Source organism: Mastigoproctus giganteus, chromosome 8 (assembly GCF_048544385.1).
Source record: "Mastigoproctus giganteus isolate SK-2022 chromosome 8, ASM4854438v1, whole genome shotgun sequence".
In the NCBI taxonomy this organism is placed as follows: Eukaryota; Metazoa; Arthropoda; class Arachnida; order Uropygi; family Thelyphonidae; genus Mastigoproctus; species Mastigoproctus giganteus.
In genome coordinates this window covers 177448825-177475347 of record NC_143582.1, presented here as the reverse complement: position 1 = coordinate 177475347, position 26523 = coordinate 177448825, and the positions used below count along the sequence as shown (strand labels likewise).

At 36.3% G+C, this 26523-nt stretch overlaps 1 protein-coding gene across 1 annotated transcript in view; it reads left to right on the top strand.

The window, feature by feature from the left end:
* LOC150082032 (uncharacterized) overlaps window positions 1-26523 on the top strand; it is a 97289-nt gene that overhangs the window by 792 nt on the left and 69974 nt on the right. The window contains exons 2-3 of the mRNA XM_090379926.1: window positions 13558-13617; window positions 24739-25002. Coding sequence (XP_090236052.1) covers window positions 13558-13617; window positions 24739-25002 — 324 coding nt within the window. The remainder of the gene's footprint in view (window positions 1-13557; window positions 13618-24738; window positions 25003-26523) is intronic.

The window sequence follows — 26523 nt, the reverse complement described above, 5'->3', positions numbered from 1 at the left end:
AATAGTATTCTTTATAGAGTAATACAACTTTGTATATTTCAGAACATGCAAGTAAAGGGAAAAACTGACTCGAGTAAATAACACAAAGGTCTTTGAGATAACAGAAGAGGAGAAAAAGCAGTATGTACTGTAACTTAAGAACAAGTTTGAGCTAATGCAGACAGCTCAGGACCAAGATATCGATGAGGAATATTACAACTTTCTGAAAGTGATAAAGCCCAAGAAACCTATAGGAAAAAAGAAATCCAAAGAAGAAAAATTAGTCAAGGAACACTTGTCATGATGAACTGAAGACGACAAATGAAAAGCAAGAAAAATACAGAGAGAAAATTGAGTATACTGAGTTATGCAAAGCCATTAGAAAGAGACTCAGAGAGGACATAAGAAGATTTAACACAAGAAAAGTAGAACAAGCATTAAGGGAAAACAAAGGATTTAAACCAGCAGCCATGAGCAGCAATACAGAAAGACAAATGATACTGAAACTGAAGAATAGCGATGGTGTACTTATAAACAGCAGAGAAGGCATAATTCAAATAGCAGAAGACTACTATAGAGAATTATACAAGGAGCAGGGGAATGATGCCAGTAGTGGGGAAGATGGATTGCAAAGTAGCAACACATACGACATACCCAATATTCTTCCTGATGAGGTAGAACATGCATTGAAGAAAATGAAGAATCAGAAAACCCCGGGGGAAGATGAAGTTACTGTAGAGTTGTTAAAATTGAGAGGAAGAGACATAACACAAAAACTGGCAAGGTTCTTAGTGCATTAGAAAAGGTGTGACGCTTAAGCAGTGGAATAATGCAATCATAGTTTTGCTGCATAAGAAAGGAGATAAATCAGAAATTGGAAATTATAGACCAATTAGCTTGTTATCCCACATCTACAAGTTGTTCACGGTCATTACTAACAGATTAGAAAGGATACTTGACGAGAATCAACCGAAGGGGCAAGCTGGCTTTAGGACAGGATTCTCAACTATGGATCACCTTCACATAATATCACAGCTAATGGAGAAAGCAAATGAATATAAAACACCATTATGCCTGGCGTTTGTGGATTATGAAAAGGCATTTGACTCCATACAGCATAAGGCAATGTTTCGGGCACTGCAAGACAAGGCATAGATACCCCATATATTATGATTTTGAAGGAAATATATGAGAGTGCTACCTCCTTTATTAGACTAGATAAAGGCTGTAGGAAATTTAAAGTGGAGAAAGGAGTTCGACAAGGAGACACTATCTCCGAAGCTGTTTACTGCTGCCCTTGAGGAAGATTTCAGAAGATTAGACTGGTCGCAGAAAGAAGTCAATGTGAACGGAGAGTACCTAAACCATTTACGATTTGCAGATGACATTGTAGTCATGGGCCACGATCCCAAAGAATTAGAGGTAAATCTTAATCAGTTATGCACAGTTAGTAAGGATTTTGGACTAAAGATGAATATGGCTAAAACAAAAGTAACGATGAACAAGTATGCCACAGAAAGGAAAATAATGATTGAAGGAGCAGTAATTGAAAAGGTGGAGTCATATACTTACCTTGGGACAAGTTATTAGCTGTAATAATGATAAATGGCTGGAAGTCAAGAGAAGAATAAATTTTGGATGGATAGCATTCAGGAAATATAGTCACATACTGAAGAGCAATATCCCAGTTTGTCTGAAACGTAAAATAATGAATCAATGTATACTCCCCACCATGACTTATGGAAGTGACACTTGGGCACTCACCAAAAGAATGGAAGAGAAGCTGAGAACTAAACAGCGAAGAATGGAACGAATTATATTGGGAATCAAACTGTTAGATAAGAAGAGAAAAACATGGATTAGGCAGCAAACTCAAGTAAAGGACATTCTTATCAAAACTAAAGAACTAAAATGGTCTTGGGCAGGACACATAGTACGAAGACATGATGACAGATGGACTAAGAAAATAACAGAATGGTATCCAAGAGGAGCTACAAGAAAACCTGGAAGACAAAGGTGGAGATGGATAGATGAAATTCATGAGTTTGTGGGTAGTAAATGGATGGCCAGTGCTCAAAACAGAAGGAACTGGAAAGTTGCTGGAGAGGCCTTCATCCTGCAGTGGATTGAAAATGGCTGATGATGATGTGTCCATAATACATGATAAATCCTGTTTACCGTGATGGAACCAGAATGCCAAGAATGACCAAATTTATAATAAATTTATATCTTTTACTAATATATTATTAAAAAATTTAAGAAAATGACATTAGTTTTAAAATTTACATGACAATATATACAATGTCTTGCTCCTGTGGACCCACTGAGAAATTTCAGTGTTCTGATGGTTCAATCTACCCTTGGTTTCAGAACAGTTTTAAGAGTGTTTTTTTGCAGTTTTGCTACAAAAGTCTATTGCCAACCTGCAAAGTACCAAACAGTTTACTCTTTAATGTGCACATAAATTGCGTTATCAGAAGTGTGTTCAATGTCAATTTTTGACATGAAACATATCCAAACATTTTAGATGGTAGCACAGAGGTAATGAATGATGCAAATGACAGTGTGGTAGCAGTGGAGGTATAAATAGGCTGCAGACAGTAAAGGTGCCATTTACAACTGGCATGACTTGAAGAAATAAGCTTGATTTAATAAAGAAGCAGGTTGTTATTTCAATGTAGGTTATTTAAACTAATTTAGAAAATAACACTACTCTGCATTGTTTTTCTGTCATGATTGGGTGTGGATGCTGTAACCCCTCTACTGAGAGTGACAGCAACAAGCTTGGATAATTTAAATACAATCCATATGCTATAAGGAAAGAATTAACTTATGTCGTGTGATTTTGAAATTTCCCCTCCTATCAGAAACCTTTGCTTGGAATATCATGTGTCAGTAGAAATCAGTTAACAATGACTCTGGAGGCTGCATTATTTTGATGAGATTTTTAACCACTTAAGTTGAAGGAATATGCACTTCTAAATTATTCTGAGTTTTACAGCCTTTGCAGTATGAAAATCAATGTTTCCACACATTTATACAGACATAATACAGATTAGAAATAGCACATCTAGTACCATATGAACCAGTGCTTTATGACCAAGTGCCAATGGCTCCAACCAGTCAGTCTCTCTGTTGAATGGTTAGTTGTGTTATCATGAGACAATGAACACCCAAGAGGTCTAGGAAGAGGTAGTTGTAATTGCATGTGCCGTATGCATTAAAAGGAATTCTCTGGATGAGCTGTTGCCCACAAAGCTTTCATTGGAAGAATGAAGTGCACACTGGTAGGTGCAATGAGATTGTGTTTGAAGGAACTAACCTTTAGAAGAGTGGAAAAAGATTCTCAAATGTGATTAATCTGACTATGTTACTTTCTTTAAGCTGAAAATTCAGCAATAATGTCAACCCACCTTGGGACTATTTTCAGCAGGATGACATCATTCTAACTTTGAAGCACATAATGGTGGTTGTCTGATAGTTAGTTTGCTCTTCGTGATGTATATGTTAGAATAATGGGTTTTGTGGACTACCTTGCAGGAGGGATCTTTTCCCAACCTCGGTAATGAACTCTCTCAATGCAGATTCAGTTTTATGGTGCAGTATCTTATTATTTTTGTAAAATACATGGTTGTTGTCTTATAGGCCTTGGTGTGACTGTTTGGTTTGGAGAAAATAATGTAACAATTGGAGAAAATAATTGGTCTGACTCACTGTACCAATCAGCCAAATAGAACAAATTAGAAAGATGTGCAAGATATTGTCTATGGGGTACATCCAATTATAAAGCATTTTTGATGTATGGAAAAATATTTCCATTGTCACTTTATAATTTGATGGGAAGTGTACTACGAAGGTGATACCATATATATCAGGCCAAAAGAATTTAAGATCTGATCTGTGAACTACTGTATTTTCTCTTAGTACTCACTCAGTGTTCTCCCCAGAAAATTTTGCTAGTCAGGTGGCATTATGAAGTAGCCGGGTGGGGAAGTGTAATACTTCGCAATATTATAAAATTTTCTGTTATTTATAAATGTGATCTAAGATCCAGAGCAAAAATTAATTGCATAATAATTTAACTTTACATGCTCCTGTCGCATTGACTTCGATTGCATAGTATATTCAAATTAAAAATGATTTAGATCAGTGAGCAGTACTGCAAAATTGCTTAAATTTTAGCCAAGCAATGCACCCATTCAATAGGTCCTGGGGAGAACTTATTGTCTCTATCACTACATTTGATAATATAATGTAAGGTGTTCATATTTACTCTAAATTAAAAAATAGTCACTAATTGATGTGTTTATTTTCAATGCTGTTTATCCCACTTTTATTTGGAGGAGAATATTTTTTAAATGTGGAACACCAGCATAGCATATACAGTAATCGATTCAATGAACTTGGTAGTTGTGGTTAAACTGAACTTTTTCTAGTATGGCTTTCCTAACAGTGAATTAATTTTCCTCTGTGATTTTAGTGTTCTTCAATTTTTAGTTATATGAACCTGCTGGTAGAAATGTTGAGGGGCTCTGCTATTTCCAGTGATTTTGCATAACTTGTTCATTTACTAATCGAACAAGTTAGCACATAATGTTAGTTTGTAGTAAATCACCGAAGTAGGTGAAATAGCATCATTTTTATTATATCTCATTGTGAATGCCTTCACAGTGAGTTGCCCTGATATTGCATTACCTCAAATAAGCAACGCTTTGCCAGTGAAGAAGACTAATGTTACTTATTCTTTGGCAGATACCACCACCCAGATGGCACAGTTTGTAAATGGGTATTGGATAAAAACTCTGTTATCCACATCTCTGTCCCAATTAGACCTAGAAAAGCAAAAAGGTATAGGAAACTGATAGTAGGAGAGGAAACTGTCGATTTAAGAAGAAATGCCTTCGAGAGAGGAAAGGGGCAGTTACTCCTCAAACTCGCACTCGCTCAACCAGCTCACTCATAAATCCCTCAAATGGATGTTTCCTCAGTAGGGAAGACTTATCTATTTTTGGTAATGAAGGGAAACATCAGGCTCCAGACTTCACCGTTTCAGGGCTTTTTGTCCTCTTATCGGTGGGTGGGTACCCCGGTGTTATAACCCAGTTATGAAATATAACTCCACAATATGAGAGTTGCTAGATGGTGTGCAACAGCATAGACTAAAGGTTTTATGGCTAAAAGCCTCAGACTAAGAAAAATTCACTAATTGAACAAGTTGGTGCATGGCATCATGTTAGTTTGTAGTAAATCACCGAAGTAGGTGAAATGGCATAATTTTTGTTATATTTCATATTGCCAGTGGCTTACAATGAGTTGCCCTGATATTGCACTACCGCGAATAATAAACGCTTCACCAGTGAAGAAGACTGACATCTCCCATACTGTGGAGTTATACTTGATAACCGGGTTATCACTTATTGTAACACTAAGATACCTACTTGTAGCGACAACGTAGCGACCAACAGTAACATCAACAGTGGTGAGTCATCCACGAGGGCATTTATCCCATACTACCCTAACCTGTCGCAACGGATCGGTAGAATCCTAAAATCACATGGGATAAAGTGCATCCAACTCCCAGGCATGAGACTACGCTCTCTCATTTCCAACGTGAAAACACCTGTCCCCACCCTTCTGCAGAGCGGTTTGGTCTATCGCATCTCTTGCCGTGACTGCACGAGCTGTTACTTTGGAGAGACTGGACGTCGGCTCGAGAAACACCTCTCAGAACATAAAAGGGCGATCCGTTTGGCAGATGTGGAGCACTCAGCTATTGCCGAGCACGTCTGGACAACCCACCACGACATTGACCCACACCGCGATGTCATGGTTGTGGACAGGTCCCACCATTACCTACGACGCACCTTGTTGGAATCGTTAAACATAAAATGCTCGGATACCTCTTTGAGCAGGAACAGTGGTTGTCAAGTTAACCCCATCACAGAAGCAATAATTCTGTCCATAGACAAACGCTGGCCACGTCACCACCATACGTCACAGCCACAAACTTCAACCTCAAACAATTAGCCACGTGCCTCACGCACCATTTTGGCAGTGCACATCTCCATTCTAACTGTCATTTAATATTTTCTGTTTAACTGAAGAAGGCTGTCTACTCAGCCGAAAGCTTTTTGTATATTAAACCGTTCTTTGTATGCATGTTCTAAGTATATTAAACCGCTCTGAGGAACTATAATTTTCATTTTAATAATATGAATCCGGAGCGCATAGGCCTCTTTCACTATATTCTTTCCAGTTTTTGGCCTATTTAATCTATCAATTGTCAACTCTTCCACCATTCTAAAACCTTGCTTCTGATTAACACTAACCAGTTAGATTGTCTGTATCGCTACAGTTGATATCTTGCTTATGTTAGGGCACCTCCATAGCCAGGTGGGAAGAAGCAGCAGTGCGTAGCACACGCTTCGTGATTAGACCGGGGTTCGAACCTGTCACCACCAAATACGGAGGATGCGGAAAGGTCAGGAAATGACCACCGCATATCCCGGAGCAATATGGCCTTAGTTGCTAATGCTCCTAAAAACCAAATAACAAACAATCTTATGTTAGCATTAGTAGAGCATCAGCCAAAAAAAAAAAAAAAAAAAAACTTACCATTTCACCCATCTATTTGCTCCAGAAAGTTTGTCCACTTCCTTGAATTTATTTAAGCTATCAACTTCCTCAATGACAGATGGGAGTTGGTTCCAGCAATCAACTACTCACTGGCTAAAGGCAAATTTCTGCACATCTATTTGACAACTGTGTCCTCAATTTCAGTTTATGTCCCCTCAGGTTTGTAATCTGAGCAAGAGGAAGAATCCCTCTTTGAGCCTGCTCAATCCATTCAAGGCCTTATACACCTCAATCAGATCACCTCACAGGTGCCTAGTCTCCAGATACTACAATTTGAAGAACTTAAGCCTTTCTTCATAAGAGCATCCCTTTGTTCCCCTCGCCAGTCTTTTTGCCCTTCTCTGTACTCGTTCTAGCAACTATATATCCTTCCTTTCATAACATATGAAAACTTCATATGTTATGAAAATTCCCTACCATGAAATATTGTTCTGACATCTGTTGTGGTGTCAGAACAATGTTTCATGATGGGGTGCTCTTAAAACTTCTCGTAAATTCCAAGGCTGTACGAAAGAGGGCAGTTGGGCTAATTAATCCTCGGTTACTTATGCACTTAAATGCGATCTGTGAGATAATTTCTCTTGTTTTAATTATAAACCATTAACTATTATTAAATTAGTAAACAATAATTAGTATAGTAGTGGCAAAAGATGTAAGAAACAGCGTTATGTAGCATCAGCAAAAAAAAATCCATCTATCTACTCTAATAATTTTTGCAGTTCCTTGAATTCATTCGAACTACCCTCTTCCAAATCACCGCATGTAAGTTTATTCTAGCAATCAACTACCCATTGGCTTAAGAGAAATTTGTGAGCATCTATCATGCAACTATATTTCCTCACTTTAAATTTATGCCCCCTCACGTGTTGTCTGATTGACAGTAAGGATGCCATCACCATTTAGCTTACTCAATATATTCATAGTCTTAATCACCTCAATCAGATATCCTCGTAGGTGTCTGGTCTCCAAACACTGTAATTTGCACAACTGAAGCCATTTTTAGTAAGAGCACCCTTTTGTTCCCCTCACTAATCACATTGCTCTTCTTTGCACCTGTTGCAACAGATCCACATGATCTGTCCTGTAAGTAGTCTGCACTACCAGAGAACTTCATGTCTGACTGCACAATTACCCCCAAATCTTTTTTGACACTTCACTATGCTGAGTGCATACCCCAGTCCTAGAATAATGTACCACACAGTTGGCATGTTATTCTGGGATTACTGTTATCCATGTGCTGCAGTACCTTGAATTTGTTAATGTTAAACTTTAGTTGCCATCTGCCTAATTTTTTTAGATCTTGTAGTAGCATATCCTGATCCCCCTCATTAACTATCTTACCAAACCTTCATGTAATCTGTAAAGTTATTGTATCATCCTCTTGTAATAACTTGACTCCTAGCAGATGGATTTTTATGGAATTTTATATTTAGCTTTGTTTTTTGGAAAGGTTTGTTAAGCCACCCCAAATTTCACTGAAAGCAGACCGATAGAAATATGGCAATTTTTATTTCTTTGTCCATCCAACCTCCCAAATTTCATTAAAATCGGATCAATGGAAATCTGGCAGTTATTTGTTTTCTTTCACATATGCTGTCCATATACACCATATATTGTATCTGAAACACTGGATATTGTTTGTTGGTGTGTGTGTGATTACACCATAGGCATTGTGGTGTATTCTCTGAAACAATGTCTTCATTTCTCTCATAAAAGTTGCTTTTTTTTTTATAACTTGTTCATTGCTATTCTAAGGTTGAAGCCTGCTTCTCTTGTAGTTCTGTTTTTATAACTCCAAATTTGCCCTCAAGATATTTTCTTCTTTATGTTAAATTTTTCTTGCAGTGATTTTTATTATCTTGTAAGCATGTGTTAAATTAAGTGTTGTATGATATTCACATTTATGTTTTGACCTTTTTTTTGAATTGGAATTATCAAGCTTTTCTCAAAGTCATCCAGTACTATACCAGTTTTGTAAGTGTCGTTTATTATCTTAAATAGTTATTTTATTTTTTTATGAAAACCCCAAACATGAAAGGTATCGAAACCTATAGTACTTAGCAACCGTGCATGGGTTGAAGGAGAAGTATGGGGGGAGGGGAATGCCGGAAGCTTTGCTCTAGAGACTAAACATGGATTTCACCACTTCAAGCCTCCAATAAGCAAAGTGGTGGTATTTCACCGGTCGATGAAAGTCATCTACCACCTACAATTTTGGTTACTTCACCCAGGTTTTTAGGAGCTCCTAGGTAATGTCACATCCTAGTGCTTTACCATTCTTTAGTTTGTTTAATTAATGCTTTGTCAGATCCTGTTCTGAAGCTGCTCATCCATAACTCAACTGTCTCCTCCAGTTTTTGTCCCTCATCTGTCAAGATATTCTTTCTATCTGTGCAAAAGAGTTGCACCGATAAGAAAATTGGCCAATTAGTCATTACACTGCTTTCCCACCTTAATAGTCAGCAGCCCACTATTGCTTAATTACAGTACATACAGTCAAATATCAACTAAATAATTCTACTATACAGAATATTACAATGATTAATGTCTAAGTGTTCAATCACAGAATTAGTTACATATCTGTAACTTGTTTTAAAACTATCTATAACTAGTTCTTTTAGACCACCTTCTCCAGCAGGCATTTTTTTGCATCCCAGTGACACTGATATATCATTTGCATTTCAGAAGCACTTCCCTGATACACACAGTTAAACACCAGTCACATGACTCCTTCAATAGTCTGCCCATCTCACTTGAACCTGTTAAGAAGAATTTAACTTGTGGATGAAAAAAAATTTTTTTCTACTCAAGTCTTTCTACATTGCTACTGTTCTGGACTTTTGACAGTTCTACTCGACACCAATAAGTTTAATGATTTTAATGGTTTTATAGGTAAATTGAAGTGATATTTTGTTATTGCAGTATTAATAATGGTGTTAGAATATATTTGATGGTTATTTTTGTCAAACTTGGGACTTGATAAAGTCATTTACGAGGGAGATGCTGAAAATTTGGAACAGAATCCAACACGAGAACCACGGCAAATTGCTTTGCTGCTACCACAGTTTCTCGCTGCATTATCGGTAAACAGACTAGTGTTATTGGTTAGTTTCTTGTGGTTCTCATGTCGACTTTCTTTACCTTCGCCCCATTTTGTATTCAGTTTGTTTGTACACCTTATTAAACCATAATGTGTTTCTAATCCTCAATATTTTTTCAGATTAAATTTTATTAACATTTAATTAGTACTGTAGTCATAAAACTAGCAGAAGGTATACTCTATGAATGTTAGAAAAGCGGAAAGCATACTGTGCATATCAGCTTATTAATCGAATTTGCTTCGGTCGCATACTATAGGTATTACCTAGGAATCAAATTCCAATAAACTTATTTTTTAATTTTCAGTAAATATTTAAATAATATTTGTTTTTTCAAGTTTTTCAAAAACCAGAAGGTATATGCTATTCACCTAAAAAAAAAAAAAAAATTCAGAGGGTATATGGCATATACCCTCCGCTACAGTCCTGGATTTGAGTAATTGTCAAGGTGACCATATGGCACCAAGTATTGCATGGAAGTATTTTATGATAAATCCAAAGGACAAAACTGTTTGCATATGTAATTTTTGTGATACCACCATATCAAGGGGTGATAAAACAGCCAAAACATTTACAACCATAAATATGATGAATCATCTCAAAGTTCCATCCAGAAGAAATGTCAAAAGAAACATAAGCATCAGATAACTTGAAAAGGACATATGATGAATGTTCAGGAAGTAGCAGCATCATTGAACTTTCTGCTAAAGTGCAAACTACTATTAGAAGCAGTATTAACAAAGAAGCAGCTTTGGGATATTAATGACCACAAGGCCAAAGAGATCCATTATTTAATTGGAGAAATGAAAGCTGTTGACATTCACCCATATTCTGTAACACATGATATTGGATTCCAAAGGCTATTAAAAAAAAATTGCCCAAATTACAATATCCTAAGTAGAAAATATTTCACTAATAAAATCATTCCAGATATATTTCAGAAGGTAAAAACAAAACTTCAAACATCCCTTGATAGAGCCATCAACATTTCTTTAACCACTGATATTTGGACAGCTACTACAAATAATTATCCATTTCTGAGTATTACAGACCACTGGTTTTCAAATGAATTTCAACAACACAGGGCTGTCCTAAGAATTCTTCCATTTTCAGGCCTTTATACAGGGATATGTATCAGTGAAGAGTTGAACTATGTGCTAGAAGAATATAAGATCTCAAAAAAAGTCTTCCTTATACTGGAATATTCTGGACCAAATATGGTAGCTGGTGTCACTGGTAATGGTTTACAGTTACAATCATGTTTCATACACACATTACAACATTCAATAAATGACTCCATGTTTGCCCAGCAGGTTGTAAGGACTGTTGTTACTATTCAATAGGAATATTGTAAAATACTTATGGAACATATAATTGATTGTAAACCACTGTCTTGGTATATAAATCTGATGGTGTTATCAGGACAGCATTGCAAGAATATAATTATCTATTTACTTAAGTTTAATTTTATTAAATTTGATCTAATTAACGAAATTAAAAAATAATTTAAATTACTAAAATTAACCTTTTCCCGATGTTTACCAATAGCTACTGATTGACTAATTCAGTATCTATTACACATATAATTACTAAAGCCTCATAATAATATTATGATAAAATTTGCATTGATAAATGCAAAGTACTGCATATTGGTAGCAGTAACCCCAGAGAAATGTATCAATTGTGTGGTGTTACACTCAGGGAGAATAAAAGAGACCTGGGGTAATTGTGCAGTCAGATATAAAGTTTTCTGAGCTGTGCAAACAGGCTGCCAGAGCAGGTCATGGGGTCTTGTCAATGATATATAGCGATTTTGCTAGCAGGGATAAGGTGATTATCTCCTTGTATAAGGCACTGGTCAGGCCTCACCTTGAATACTGCATATAGGTCTGGAAGCCTCATTTTAGGAAGGATGTAGAATTGCTAGAATGAGTACAGAGAGGGGCAACAAGACTCTAGTGAGGGGAATAAATGGGTGCTCTTACGAAGAAAGGCTTAAGTTCTGCAAATTGCAGTATCTGGAGACTAGGCACCTGAGAGGTGATCTGATTGAAGTGTATAAGGTCTTGAATGGATTGAGCAGGCTCAGTGCTCCTCTCGCTCAGATTACAAACCTGAGGGGGCATAAACTGAAATTGAGGAAAGACGATTATTATTTTATTATTATTATTAGCTACATGGTGCAAGGAAGCCTGATGCTTATGCTGCACCAGCCAAAAAAAAAAAATTTCCTGAGTTACCCCAAGAGAGAGAAGTAGAAGGGAATCACCAAGAAAGAAAAGAATGATGATATCCATCTCAGGACCCTGGGTGTGCCAAGCCCATACTCACCAGATGTAAGCCCCAGGGGAATTTTCGAATAGATGTGTGGAAATTTGCCTTCAGCCAGCGGGTAGTTAGTTGATTGCTGGAACAAATTTCCATCTGTCGTTGTCGAAGTCGGTAGTTTAAAGAAATTCAAGGAAGAAGTGGACAAACTTTTGGAGTGAATGGATGGGCGAAATGGGAAGGTTTTTTTTTTTTTGCCGATGCTGAATAAGCTTGCTTTCTTGCATTTTAACGAATAAGAAATTTGTAATCAAATTAACAACTCTGTAAATGAAATCACCGTAATTTACCATTTTTGCTATCTTTACAGTCAGTGGTACTACAGGAAGTACCATCAAATATCTGAGAATAATCTGAAATTATTTAAGAAATTAAAGGCAGATTCCATACAGGTTGAAGTGCTCATTATTTCACTAATTTCCATGATCTAAGATTATTGTTAAACTCAATTACAAAATGTCGAACAAAAATAAATGAGAGAAATCAATAATAATATTAATAAAAAGTTCTTATTTTTGATAATTCAAGGTTGCTGATGAGATTGGATCACTCCAGTTAATTGTCGGTCCACTTCAGTTATTTGTTAATAACTGAATGTTAACAAATAACTGGCAATCCTGTAGAAATAGCTCATTGATGAAGAGTCCAACAGAGATAAAACCAAACCAGGTGCCATTCCTGTCAGAGAAAACAAGGTATGGTTACAGTGGGCTCAGTAACGGCAACACTAGACAGTGGAGAATTGGAAGATCTTGCTTTTGGTCTGAAAAATGCTGGTTCTTGCTGTTTCGCACTAATGGAAGGAGCAGAATACAAGTCATGGATACATCCTGTCAGGTGTCCACAATACAGGATGTTGTGAGGAATGTTTTGTGGTGCAAATTGGACTGTGATACCCTGGAGCAACATATTGATATTGCTTTTGTGTTGCTTCTTGAAATTGTTTCCAAACTTGGCACATTCCTTCTTGGTTTCATGTGTGAATGGGTTCTTTCAGCTGGATAATCTTACAATTGGCCTGTAAATGATGGCCATGTTATAAGGCCAGAATTGTATAGACCTTGTTCCAGGAACATGAGTGAATTCATCATAATGCAGTGGTCTCCCCAATTACCGGATCTCATTCCAGTAATACTTATGGGATGAGGCGGGATGAGCTCCTTCAGATATCTGCAACCATCCAGTTTGCAACAACTGTGGGAAGCAATTGAATCAACATGGACCATCCCTATGACTCTTTAGACACCTTGTTGAGTCCATGCCTTAACAAATCAAGACTCTTCTGAGGGCTAAAGATGGTCGTCAACTTGCTATTAGATAGGTGTACCTAATAAAGTGGCCATTCAGTGTAATATTTCAATAGTACTAGTTAATATTGCATGCCTGAAAATCTTAGTATTACAACACTTCAACTGTATATCTGTATTCCTTGTAATAGTGTAATTTGATGTGGTGTAAATTTTTATTTACATATTATGTCCTAATAGTTGAAACTTTTATTTTATTTTTTTCATAGATTGCCTTGCCAAAAGCAACTCATGTGGACTTGTCTTGCAACCATATCAAAACTCTTCCTGTAAGTTCAATAAGATTATTTCAGAAATTGAGTTATCTGTATATAGAGATCATACTTTTATGTTAAATTTAATTAGTAATAATGTTTACAGTATCTAACTATTGTAGCCACCTAAGTTTAAGGACTGAGCAATGCAATGTGGTTAGCTTTAAGATTTATAAAGGACTTTTTTTTTTTTTTTATGAAAACCCCAAACACGAAAGGTATCAAAACCTATAGTACTTAGTACCGTGCATGGGTTGAAGAAGTATGGTGGGAGGGGGATGCTGGAAACTTTGCTCTAGAGACTAAACATGGGTTTCACCACTTCAAACCTCCAATAAGCAAAGTGGTGGTATTTCACTGGTTGATGAAAGTCATCTACCACTGAATTGATATAAATGTGATTGATCTTGTGGATTTTGATTTATTTTTTGGAAACAGCTATATTCAACATATAAAGATTTTACTACATAGAACGAAGTGAACTGATTACAGATGAAAGACAAATTCTATAGTAGGTGCCTGACAACAGAAGAAATCAAATGTTCTTAGCAATTTTTTAAAAAACAGGGTAGTTTAAGAAAAAACATTAAAGTTTCATGATATCAGTTCCAGTATAACAGAAATGGATGCAAAATGGCATAATTATACTGGAATGCAGTAAATTATGTAAAATACACGATGTGATTGAAGTGAATTCAGAAAATAAAATTTATTAAAAAAACATGATTGTTATTTTTTTAATACAGCATTCTACAGTTAGTGTATATGAAGATAACAAATTCTCTTTTTAGCCTGAACTGTCAAACTTTTGAAGTAGAAGCCTCTTATTACATGGGATTATGAGGGATGTTCAATAAGTTTAATTTACCTTCACTATAAATCATAATTCAGTGATCACTGAATTATGACCACCTACCTAATACTTCGTAGTTCCTCCTTTTGCCCACAGTACAGCAGCTATCCGATGTGTCATTGATTCAACAAGATGTCGGAAGCTTTTGGGAGGTAAGGCCAATCAAGCTGTGTGTAATGCGGTCAGCAATTCAGGTATGGAGGTGATTTTAGTGTATCCAGACACCTGATATGCCTTTCTATAGTGTCCCACAAGTGCTCCAGCAGATTAATATTGCGGGAGTACAAAGGCCAATCGATATGTTGGAATTCAGAACTGTGTTCCTCAAACAATTCCTACGCATCAAGTGCCCAATGCTTGGTGCATTGTCATCTTGGAAGATACCATTACCATTCAGGAAAAAGTGTAACATAGTGGGGTGTACACAATCAGCAAGGAGTTCATGATAGCAGAGACCTGTGATACATTGTTCCACGTGCACCAGCGGTCCAAGTTCCTGCCAGTGAAACATGCCCCACACCATACAACCGCCTCCACCGGCCTGCACTTTTGATACCATGCATGATGGAACAAGGGCCTCATGTTGTTGACACTAAATCCGTACACGACCACCCACGGTGTGGAATAAATAACGTGACTCATCTGACCAGCACACCTTCTTCCAGTCTTCTAATGTCCAACTTGCGTGCTCTTTGCACCAGGAGAGTCTTTTACGCCGATGAACTTTGGTTAGGAGAAGATGCCGTAGGGGTCATCTGCTGGTATAGCCCATATGTGCGATGCATGGTCATGCAGATATTGTTCTGGATTGGCCCATGTTGTATTGGGTAGTCAACTCTTCAACAGTGCTGCGCCTGTTCACCTGTACGAGTCGTCGGACCCGGCACTCACCTCTAACATCAATCTTTCGCTGACCTTTGCAGTTTTGCTGCAGGTCGTTGGTTGACTATTTTGACGCTAGTCCTGGTACACGTTAACAATGGCGGCTCTCAAACACCCCACCAGTTCAGCCGTTTGGAAAATCGAGGCACCACCTCGTCGAGCTCCCACAATCTGTCCTTTATCAAAGTCTGATAAATTTTTCATTTTACCCATCACGCTCGGAATTTTAATACCTACTGAAGCACTGACACCTTATCTATGCTGCGTAGGCCGACTAACTGTGCACTCTCGTACATTGCGTGGTCAGCAGATCGCATTCAGTTTTCATAGAAGTGGTCATAATTCAGTGATCACTCAGTTTGCATTAGAAAACAGGCCTTGTGCGTCGGGTTGCATTATATTATTAAAGTTTCTTGTGACGACTGACTAACTGGTTAAAATAAATTTATTAAAATAAAAATGATATATACATAAGATAAAACAGAAATAAAACAAGATAAAAGCGTTAAAATACATTAAGATAAAAACATTAAGATAAAAGCATTAAAATACATAGTAGCTTTCGAAGCGAAGTGCCTCTTCATCAGCTGATGAAGTGACTATTCCTTCCCAAGATCGATATTGAAACTGCTGTGCCTTCGTAATCGCCATGCTAGTGCTGATTTAAAACTGGGCTTTGAGATGGCCTCTGGTGTTGAAACAAGTGCACGAGCTATCCAAAGATGGCTTTCAAAATGTTATCTTCATGCCTATTGGCCCAAGTAGAAGCCTTTGTTGACTTAACAAATGAGGAAGAAGCCACTTGCTTGGGCTAAAATGCATGTTTCGTGGACATAAAAGCAATGGGGCACAGTCATCTTTTCTGATGAATCGAAATTCAAACTGCATGGCTCGGATGGGAAGCGATGCGTCAGATGACAAAAATCTGAGGCATACCATCCTGACTGCATAACACTGGCTGTAAAGTTCCCCGCCGGTCAGATGGTCTGGGGATGCATAGCAAGCAAAGGGATGGGGGTGAATTAAGTTTATTAACGGAATGGTGAATGCAGAAAACTACACTGCTATCTTGGAGGAATGCCTGAAACCCGTTATTAGGGATCACCACACAGATGTTCAAAACTGCATTTTTCAACAGGCCTCAGCACCTTGCTACACATAAAATTGGTAAGTTTTATTCTATTTAGATTTAATAATGAGCTTGTCTCCTTGTTTCACAAGGCTTAAAACATACACCAATGTTTCCCCTTGGTTTTTCTCCCTTAAGGTGCAGTCATACCTCAGAAATGTTGGCATTACAGTGTTGGACTGGCCCAGCAACAGTTCAGATGTGAACCCTATTGAAAATTGCTGGTAGATAATGTCATTTAAAATTGCTCAGAAGAAGGCAACAAGATTCAGTTGCAGGAGAGCATTGTCAGGGTGTGGTACCATGAATTTGGGCAACCGTATATCCAGAAGTTGATTTAACTCTATGTCAGATTGTTGCAAGGCTGTAATTGTAGCTCAAGGAAGAACAACAAAATATTGAGGACTTGTTTTTCTGATTTACAGTACATAATACTATTATGTTAACTTGTCATTTCAGTTTGTACATGTAAATGCAATAAGATGTATGTTTGGTTGTTATGATTGCCACTTGCATGATTTCTGATATTTCCATTAATTAAGCATTTTACACTTTGGGAAGATATTTATGGGAATTAATATATCAGGTGGAGTCTTTATTGAATTTCATTCACAGAGATATATATCCCATCTAACAAATGCATTTCGAACATTTCTGCAACCCACAATGGAGAGTAAAACATTATTTGCAAAATTCAAAAGGTGATGCAGTTTTTTTTTTCCACCACTGTAGTTACATCTTTGAGTAAATTCCACATCTGCCACCTAATGGTTCCTTTATCTGCAGATTCTTAAGGCATGAATAATCACTGTTGATAATCAGATCAAGAGTATTACTCCCTTTGGTTGCCTCTCAAACATGCTGTTGTAGAAAGCAATTATCCAATAAATCCAGAACTGTGTTGCTAGTGTGCGAGTGACCAACCCACAAATTCCAGTCTATATCTAGGAAGTTAAAATTCCCCATTATAAGACAATCTAATATACTGGCCCACCCTATTTCTCTATACAATGGTTCTTAAAGTTGGGTGGTTCCCCATTTAACTGGATTAAAAACTCCATGATTCCATTGTGACATGTTAATGTGCAGTTAACATGTGAAATGGGGTTGAGTATCCACAGATGACATCAAGATGACCAGCAAAAGTAATAACTGCAAAGATGTGCCAAAAAAATTGAATATGTAATTATGCAGGAGAAATGTATTAAATTGTCTGTCTGTGATTGGCACTTTAATACTGACCATATCCTCTACGAACACTTGACCATGTTGAAGGTTAGTTCTTGCTAGTTGCACCTCTTCAGAAACAGTCTAAAATTTGTGGACACCATACCAATGCATTATGCAGATCACATTGTTTCTTTTGAGAATTGTAATTAACAGTGAAATGTAGATTCATCACTGGAATCGGGGAGAAAGGGTAATAAAACATTTCATGCAATGGAAACACCATGAATCACTGCTGTCCAAAAAAAATTCAGGACTCAACCCTATATTCTTCCTATGTACATTGCAGAACGGAACTCATCAGGCACACCAAGTCTCAGAATTGTTGTGCAGTAGAGCATCAAGAATCCAAACATGCCAGAATTTAGTTATTTTTTTATACTGGTGCCATAAAATAATTACAGTAACTGCCTGTTATTGTGATCCCGTTTGCAAATTGAATTTTGATTCCATTAAATGGCAATTCTAATAAGCGAATCAAAGAAATATTACCCACAGGTAAAAATGAAGTTATAAAGTACAAATTTACAGTTTTATTACCTTGCCAATTAACAAAATTAAACAATACATGAAAATCGACAATCAACAAACTGAATGCTGTCCAACTCAACTACTCTTGCTGAAAAGAGTGATAGATCTAGCAGCAAAGAAATGAAGTTCGAAAATGGTGCAGCAAAGAATAAGTAATTATTTTTGTTAAAGGCCTATACATGTGTCATTGTGGTTGAAAGTTCCGTTTTTTTTTGTTTTTTTTTTTGTGTTACCTATGAATAAAAATATATAAGTACACCTTTAGTGTTTTTATTTCTAAACTTACTAAATTTTTTTTTTTTTTTTTTAGTCTCCAGAACAGTATTTTTGAAAAATGTGTTAGCACACCTAACACTTTTCTTTATCAACAACCCTTTGAAGTACATAGTTAATGCAAGCTGTCATCTAGACACTTCAGATAAAAAAGTGGTGATAATCTTTTTTCCAGTTAAGCCTGAACCTAATGTCATTTGAATTATATGAATGCCAAAGTGAATGATCTACATGATTTTTATTCCTTTTTTCTTGGTCAGACTTGTTTGGTCAGACCTATACTTCATACTTTATCTAAACCAGTTTCCCCCCCCCCCCCACTAAAATACGCTAAGGCTGTTCAGAATAAGCATGTTGTACAAATCAAAGGAATTGTGGTATTGAGGAAAATTGCTGTTGTGGATAAAGGAGTAATGTAGTAATACTGAATAATGTAGTAATAGTAATGGCAAATGATGAAAGAAAACAAGCTTATATAGCATTAGTCAAAAAAAACCCAGTTCACCCAGCCATATCCTCTGAGAATTTGTCTAGTTCTGTCTTGAATTTATCCAACCAATCCACTTCCACAACAACATACTAAAGCCTGTTCCAACAATTAACCACCTTGGGGAAGTTTGCATTCAGGCAAACTTCTGCACATCTGTCCTGCAACCATCCTTGCTCAACTTTAATTTATAACCCCCCCCCGTGTGCAGTCTCAACAAGTGAAAAAATAACATTAACATTTAGCTTACTCAATCCATTCGCTGCTCTACACTCCTCAATCAGATCTCCGTGCAGGTGCTTTTGATTTTTTTTTAGGAGCATTAGCAACTAAGGCCATATTGCTCCGGGTTATGCGGTGGTCATTCCCTGACCTTTCCGCATCCTCCGTATTTGGTGGTGACGGGCTCGAACCCCGGTCTAATCAAGAAGCGTGTGCTACGCACTTCTGCTCCTTCCCACCTGGCTACGGAGGCACCCCGTGCAGGTGCCTGGACTCGAGATGCTGCAATTTACAAAACAAGCCTTTCTAGGTAAGAGCACACTTCTGTTCCATTCATCAATCTGGTTGCCCTTCTTTGCACTCGCTCCACCAAGTCTATATCCTTCCTAAAATGAGGCCTCCAGACCTGTATACATTACTCAAGATGTGGCCTAACCATGGCCTTATACAAAGAGATAATCACCTCCTTATCCCCGCTAGCAAAATTTCTGTATAACATTGACAAAACACCATGAGCTGTCCTGGCAACATGTCTGCACTGCACAGAGAATTTCATGTCTGACTGCACAATTACCCCATGTCTTTTTCATTCTCCACTACCCTGAATTTAGTGGAGAATGAAACAACACAGTTGATAAGTTATTTTGGGGTTACTAGTACATTGTGCAGTACCTTGCATTTGTCAATGTTAAACTCCAGCTGCCATTTCTCAGCCCATTAACCCAATTTTCCTAGATCTTGTTGCAGTAGCTTGCCCTGCCAACCTTTGTAGCATTTGCAAACTTTGACATTTTATCAGAATTTGGTTTCCGTTTTGGCTCATTTTTAGGCATGTTTTGAGTTACATTTTTCGGCTCTTGATTTTCGCTTTCGTTTTCCCTTCATTACAAGCATATGGTATTAGTCTCCTTTTTATACTAACATTTACAAAGCCAGGGCCCTAACTAAAAGGTTGGGCTTTACACCCCCAACTAGCCTACTACGTTCAATATCTTTTTTCTATACTTTTTACTTTCTACTTCTACCTTTTTCCCCGTTCGCAAAGTTATTAGTGCAATACGAGGGTGATACAGCTATCCTCATTCTATTGCTATTTTCATCTTTATTTAATTACTCCTTTATCCCTTCCCTATCCTCAGTTTAATACCTTACCATGTACCATTTGCTTGTTCTAAATTTAATTTATCAAATTTATGTACTTTTTCCACCAAATTCCAGCACTAATATTTTTTCCAATATTGCATAAAACCTACATAATTTTTTTTTTTTTTTTTGCTCTACTCTGAAAACTTATTTTGATTTTGGTTTTATCCTTATTTTATCTTATTTTTATATCACTGAAACTGTGTTGGGGGACTACCTTGTTCATACTGTGAGAGTGGTTCCACTTTATCACTTGCAATTTTATTCTTTTATACTTTATTTCACTTCTCTTCCACTGTTATGGACAAGTATAGAAATGCAGTTGCTGATACATAGTCAGGTGTAGTCCCCTGATGAAATACCTGACTATATATCAATATTTACTTTAGTTAACATCAGATTTTTGCTATCCTTTTTTTGACTTAACTAAATTTGCCCACCCATTTCTGATGTGATAGCTATCTCACCGTTTATTTTATTTGTTTAATCATTTTGTATTAATCATTTTACTTTATAGTTCCCTCACCACTGATTGGCTTTGCAATTCAGACTATAATTTTCTTAATTCATCATAACATATAGAATATTCACATTCTTTCTCTCTTTTTACAAACCTGCAGTACTTATTTCTGTTATCCTCATCCTTCTAGTTCCTGGCATTGTGTATTTTTCACTTCCATCTGCACACCTTTATCAAACTTTATCAGACTTATCAATTCCTACATACATATATAAACTTTTGCATCCTTTACTGCTGCTTTGCATGTTTTGGTGCATCTATCATACCTTACTTATTTATATTTTTATCTACTAACTGAAACTACATGTTTAAACTCAAGATTTTATATTACATTTTATATATATATATATATATATATATATATATATATATAGAATATATGTAGAATATAAAGTTAGGTAGAGAATGGCTAATGGAACTGAAATCGTAATTATGGAGAACAAAGAAAGGACCGAGGATAATAAGAAATACTTAATGCTGTGTATCTTATGACTTCAGCACCTGCACCAGGGTCAACCACTGAGTACTTCTTATTACTTATTATCTTTGGTCCCTTCTTTGTTCTCCGTAATTATGATTTCAGTTCCGTTAACACTTTGCCATTCTCTACCTACAAACTTATATATCCGTTATGGTCGGTGGGTTCTTTTTGCATAATTATAGCAGTGTTCCTGGTTCATATACCATTAATTAATAATATTTTATACTGTTGTATCCTTATAAAAAATTTGTGTGTGTTTGTTTGAAAAGTGCAAAACATTACTGCGTGTTTTAAGGAGTTTAATATATTTTTTTAAAACAGAGTTACAATAAATATTGCAATCCATTAAGAAAAGATGAAATATTGGTATTGTTCAAGCAGAATAAAAACAAAAAAAAGTTTTTCCAAAAATTACAAGTAAAATGGACTTGGACACCTATCAGATGCCCCACCACCTTTGCTATAAATGGAGCACCACTAATGCCAAGTTAAATTGGGATGGCTGCAAAATAGATGATTGATAGTTGAAATCAAGTTTCATCTAGTGGTTTGGTAAAAATGAGTAGTTTGAATAATTGAAGGGCTTAAACAATTTATTAGAGTAAAAGGGAAATGAAGGGGGCAAGAGGGTTTTGGTTTTTTTTTTTTTTTTTTGTTGATGCTGTATATTCTTTGTTTCCTTGCATAATTTTTCCAGAACTTATACTGTTAAAGCATATTTCCTCTGGCTTGTATCTAAATCCCTATTTTTATTTTCTATGTGCTCTACAATGCATTAAGTGCATGAAGAGAATGAATTTTCATCTTATTGATAACTCTAGATTTTGTCTTTATCTACATTGATAACTCTAGATTTTGTCTTTATCTACATTGATAACTCTAGATTTTGTCTTCATCTACATTGATAACTCTAGATTTTGTCTTCATCTACATTGATAACTCCAGATTATTTCAAAAAGGCTAAGTGAGTAACTTATCTCTTTATGTCAGTTCAAACATGCAGTCTCTTACTACAGTTATTGGCCACAACTTCTGTCTCTCTACGCTTCTGGCGCCTCCGTAGCCAGGTGGGAAGGAGCAGCAGTGCATAGCACACGCATCTTGATTAGACCGGGGTTTGAGCCCGTTATCACCAAATACGGAGGATGCGGAAAGGTCAGGGAATGACCACCGCATATTCCCGGAGCAATATGGCCTTAGTTGCTAATGCTCCTAAAAACCAAATAACCAACCAACCAACCATCTACGCTTCTGATTACGTTATATTACATTCTGATTGCTCCATTCATCTTCATGTAAAGATAAATGTCCACCTTATTAATATCTTACTTCTTCTAACATCTTGCATTGGTGATCCTGGTAAATATTTTTCTACTATTCTAAACATATTTTAATGCCTTGATTTTACAATAGAAAGATAGAAGAATCCTTAAATCTTGATGTTAAGACATCTGGATCTTGGTAGCATTTTTCATTTGTCTTAAATACTGGGTTCCAGTGCTAACACCCATTTTGATTAGCCTTTTTTCTCTCTGCATTTGAATTTTCCCGTTTATAGCTGATTCCTAGAAAGGTAAAATCTCTCCCTTCCAATGATTGTCCTTTCAAAATTGTTTCAAGAGGCATCTAGTCTGTATGGCCAGTAGTATTTATAGTATTACTGTTGTGGGGGGGGGGCAAATATTTTTGGGACCTTTAGGACCAATTACAACCATTCTGCCTCTGACCAACAGTTGCGCTATATTGATACCTATATTCTTGTTAACACTCACCGATATGATTCCATCAGGATTAACTTACTGATGTAATATTTGTTTATTTTATTCATCTTTCAAAAAATTCCCTGAAAAAATTTAGAAATTGCTTTTGATATTTTTAACATTTTCAGTTGTATGGCATGAACATCTACTAAACAAGCTATTTTCTTATAATCTGCCTTCCAATTTTTGTGGTTGGGTAGACAGTTTCCTTTCTGACTGCTCACTGAATGTGATGATAATTTCTTTGTTTTTTAACTCCTCAACTGATATTGGAGTTCTCCTGGTTGGAGATTCATTCTTTTGCTCTCTTCGTTCTAATGTCAATAACCAGCTTCCATTGGTCTTCCATTTTTCCATAGTTTTCTTGATGATAGTACACCATATTTCACTTTACACTGAAATATGGTTTACTGTCAAACACACACCCTTTCACAAACCCAGTTCAAGATCTCAGAGTAATTTTCTAATAGGGAGAAAGAAATTTCAGTTCTAAAACCCAATGCTCTTTAGTTACCCATATAAAAGAGTTTACTGTTTTATAAATCCTTGCTAAAAAAGCATTACACTCCATGTCACACAGATGTTCATTTTTTGTTGCATGTCTTTTCTGTAGTTATTTCCATGGGCAGCATGGCAGTCAGTATCTGTAATCTAGCTATTTCTTCCAAAACAGTCTGAACTAGTCAATATCCATTCACAGTTCAACTGCAGGCTCAGTGAATTCGCTTTTCCTCTTTCTCATTTATCCTTTCTATTTCTGTTCTTGGAATAGTCTTCCTTCACACGTATTTCCCAAAAGTTGCAATCTACAGAAATTAAAGTCCAACATCAATTATCTTGTATTATCAAGCAATACACAAGGGTTGAGATGCCTCTGTAGGCAGGTGAGCAGGAGCAGCAGTACGTAGCACACGCTTCTTGATTAGACCGGGGTTCGAGCCCGTGACCACCGCATATCCCTGAGTAATATGGCCTTAGTTGCTAATGCTCCTAAAAAAACCAAAAAACAAAAAAACAAACAAGGGTTGAGAAGAAGGAAGATAATTTATTTTTCTCTTCGTACATTTTATTTTTATTTAAATAAATGAATACATTTTCTGTTTGATCACTTTAGCAAATCAGTGATTTAATATCACGTCTTGAGGTTATAAGCATGGAATGATAAACTATTACAATACTGATAAATTTTTCTAATGGACATGTTAATATCACAGGTGTACATTAATTATTGAAAAAAAATTAGGGCTAAAGTCCTGTGTATGTTTCATGTCATTCAGTTAGGAAAAGACCCATAATATATGGGATGGTAGGACTGAAATTTTTTGGTTGTGATGTGTGGAGTGGTAGAAGATTCTATAATGATGTTGATTTTCCTGGAACATGTGGTTATCGGTTAAAATTATAGTTATTAATTATTCTAAATTAAAGTTTCAGCACATTGGTGTGTCTAGTACTGATTTAACTTTATATATATATATATATATATTTATATATATAGTGCATTATAATTTCCTTCAGATTCATCAAAATTTTGTGTGTATCTTATAACTTTACATGATTTCAATTTTTGCTTGGTAAATATTGAATGTTTCAACCTTAGTGGATAAATGTTAGTTTATTTTTAACAGGCAAATTTTGCATCTCTTACTCATATTGTGAAATTAGATCTGTCTAAAAATGAGTTGGAAGAGTTACCAGACAACTTTGGCAATTTATTAAATCTTAAATACTTGGATTTATATGGTAATAAACTGGAAAAGCTGCCAATCAGTTTTGCTCGGCTGAAGAATCTGCGATGGTTAGATCTAAAAAATAATCCTCTTGATCCTGGAATAAGCAGTGTGGCTGGAGACTGTTTGGATGAAAAACAGTGTCAGTTGTGTGCTGAAAAGGTAAAGTTGCTTAAATCAGTATTTTGTGAATTAAAAGTACAATTTGATATTTGTTTTTATGTGTATGCAAGTGGTGTCCAGAAATTAAGAAAGATATGTTGATTGATTATTCACAGGGATATAGTGCATGAATAGTAAATGACTGTCATGCTAGTTGAGCATCTGCAGCAAGGCCACTTGATCTTTAAGTGACAGTTTTTAATCCAGAAAAAGATGTCTGAGTAACCCAAGGGGGGTAATTTTATAAATTGCCCAATTACTAAATTTGACTGTATAGTGGATGTTCTAAAATGTGTGTGATATCATGAAGCAAGAGCACACATCTTTTTGCAATAGTTCTAGGCTTTTTTTTTTTGGCACATTACATCCCACTTTATTCAACACGAGACAACTAGTGCATTGACACCCCACCCTTTTTTGGTCAATGTTTTCTTTCATTTTTAACATTTGTACTGGTAACACACCTCTAACTCTTGACTCTCTTGCAACGTGATGTAATTACACTTTCTGTTGTACACATGGCATCTCCTGCTTGGCACATTTATCTTACTTTCTGGATAATTAATTAATTAATTAATTTCTCTAAGTAAATTTAGATCAGTTTGTTAGCATTCAATGGTCTGCTACCTCCATGTTTGTTAAATTTCATATATGGGGAACAAGACTAAGTGCAAAGTCGTAGACTTTTTGAACTCCTGCAAGTGGATGGGTTTTTTGGAATTTTTACTGTATTCTCGATTAATTAACATGTTAAATTGCATTTTACAAATAGATTAAATAAGCTCAGCATTCCTTAGCTTATTTTTTAAATTTAGCTAGTGATTTTGTAAGTTATGACTCACTACCCATGTCGCTGTTGTATCGGTGTTTTGGCTCAAATATTGTAGCCCATAACCAGTAGTGCAGAAGAATAGTAGGGTCTTCAAACTACTTATTGTAATAAATAAGTAGTTTGAAGGTTTTAATCACTTGTTGGGCATATATTCTTTTTATTTAGCTAAGGATATAACTAATTTAACTAACATTGTGATCATTACGGTATAGCATATCTCTAACTTGTTAGTGTAAAGTATAACATAAAACTAGACAGTGTAATACGTATCACTGCATTAGCTTAGTGTAGTATTGCTAATTAATCAATTAAATTTATTAACCTTATTAATTTTCACTGTTAATTAATTAAATTGTATTTAAATGGAAATCATGCCCCAGATTAGAGCAGCAAAGCAATGAGCACAAAGTAGCAGGAGTGCTGTGGCTCAGGGGAGAACTAAAGGGGGGGGAAGTTGTACAAAAAATGTGATGCTACTTGTAACATTTGCAGACATATGCTAAGAAATTAGGCACCAACTCAGCATTCTGATGGAAGCCTGAGAGTTTGAAGACAGGGTAGGTGTCCTCGAAGGAATTAAAATGGGGACCCATCAAGCTCTCAGCAGCCCAACTCAACACCAGACTCCTCACTCTTGTGCATCAGGAAAACAGTGGCAGTCTTCAACATGAATGTGTTGCTCCCACGGG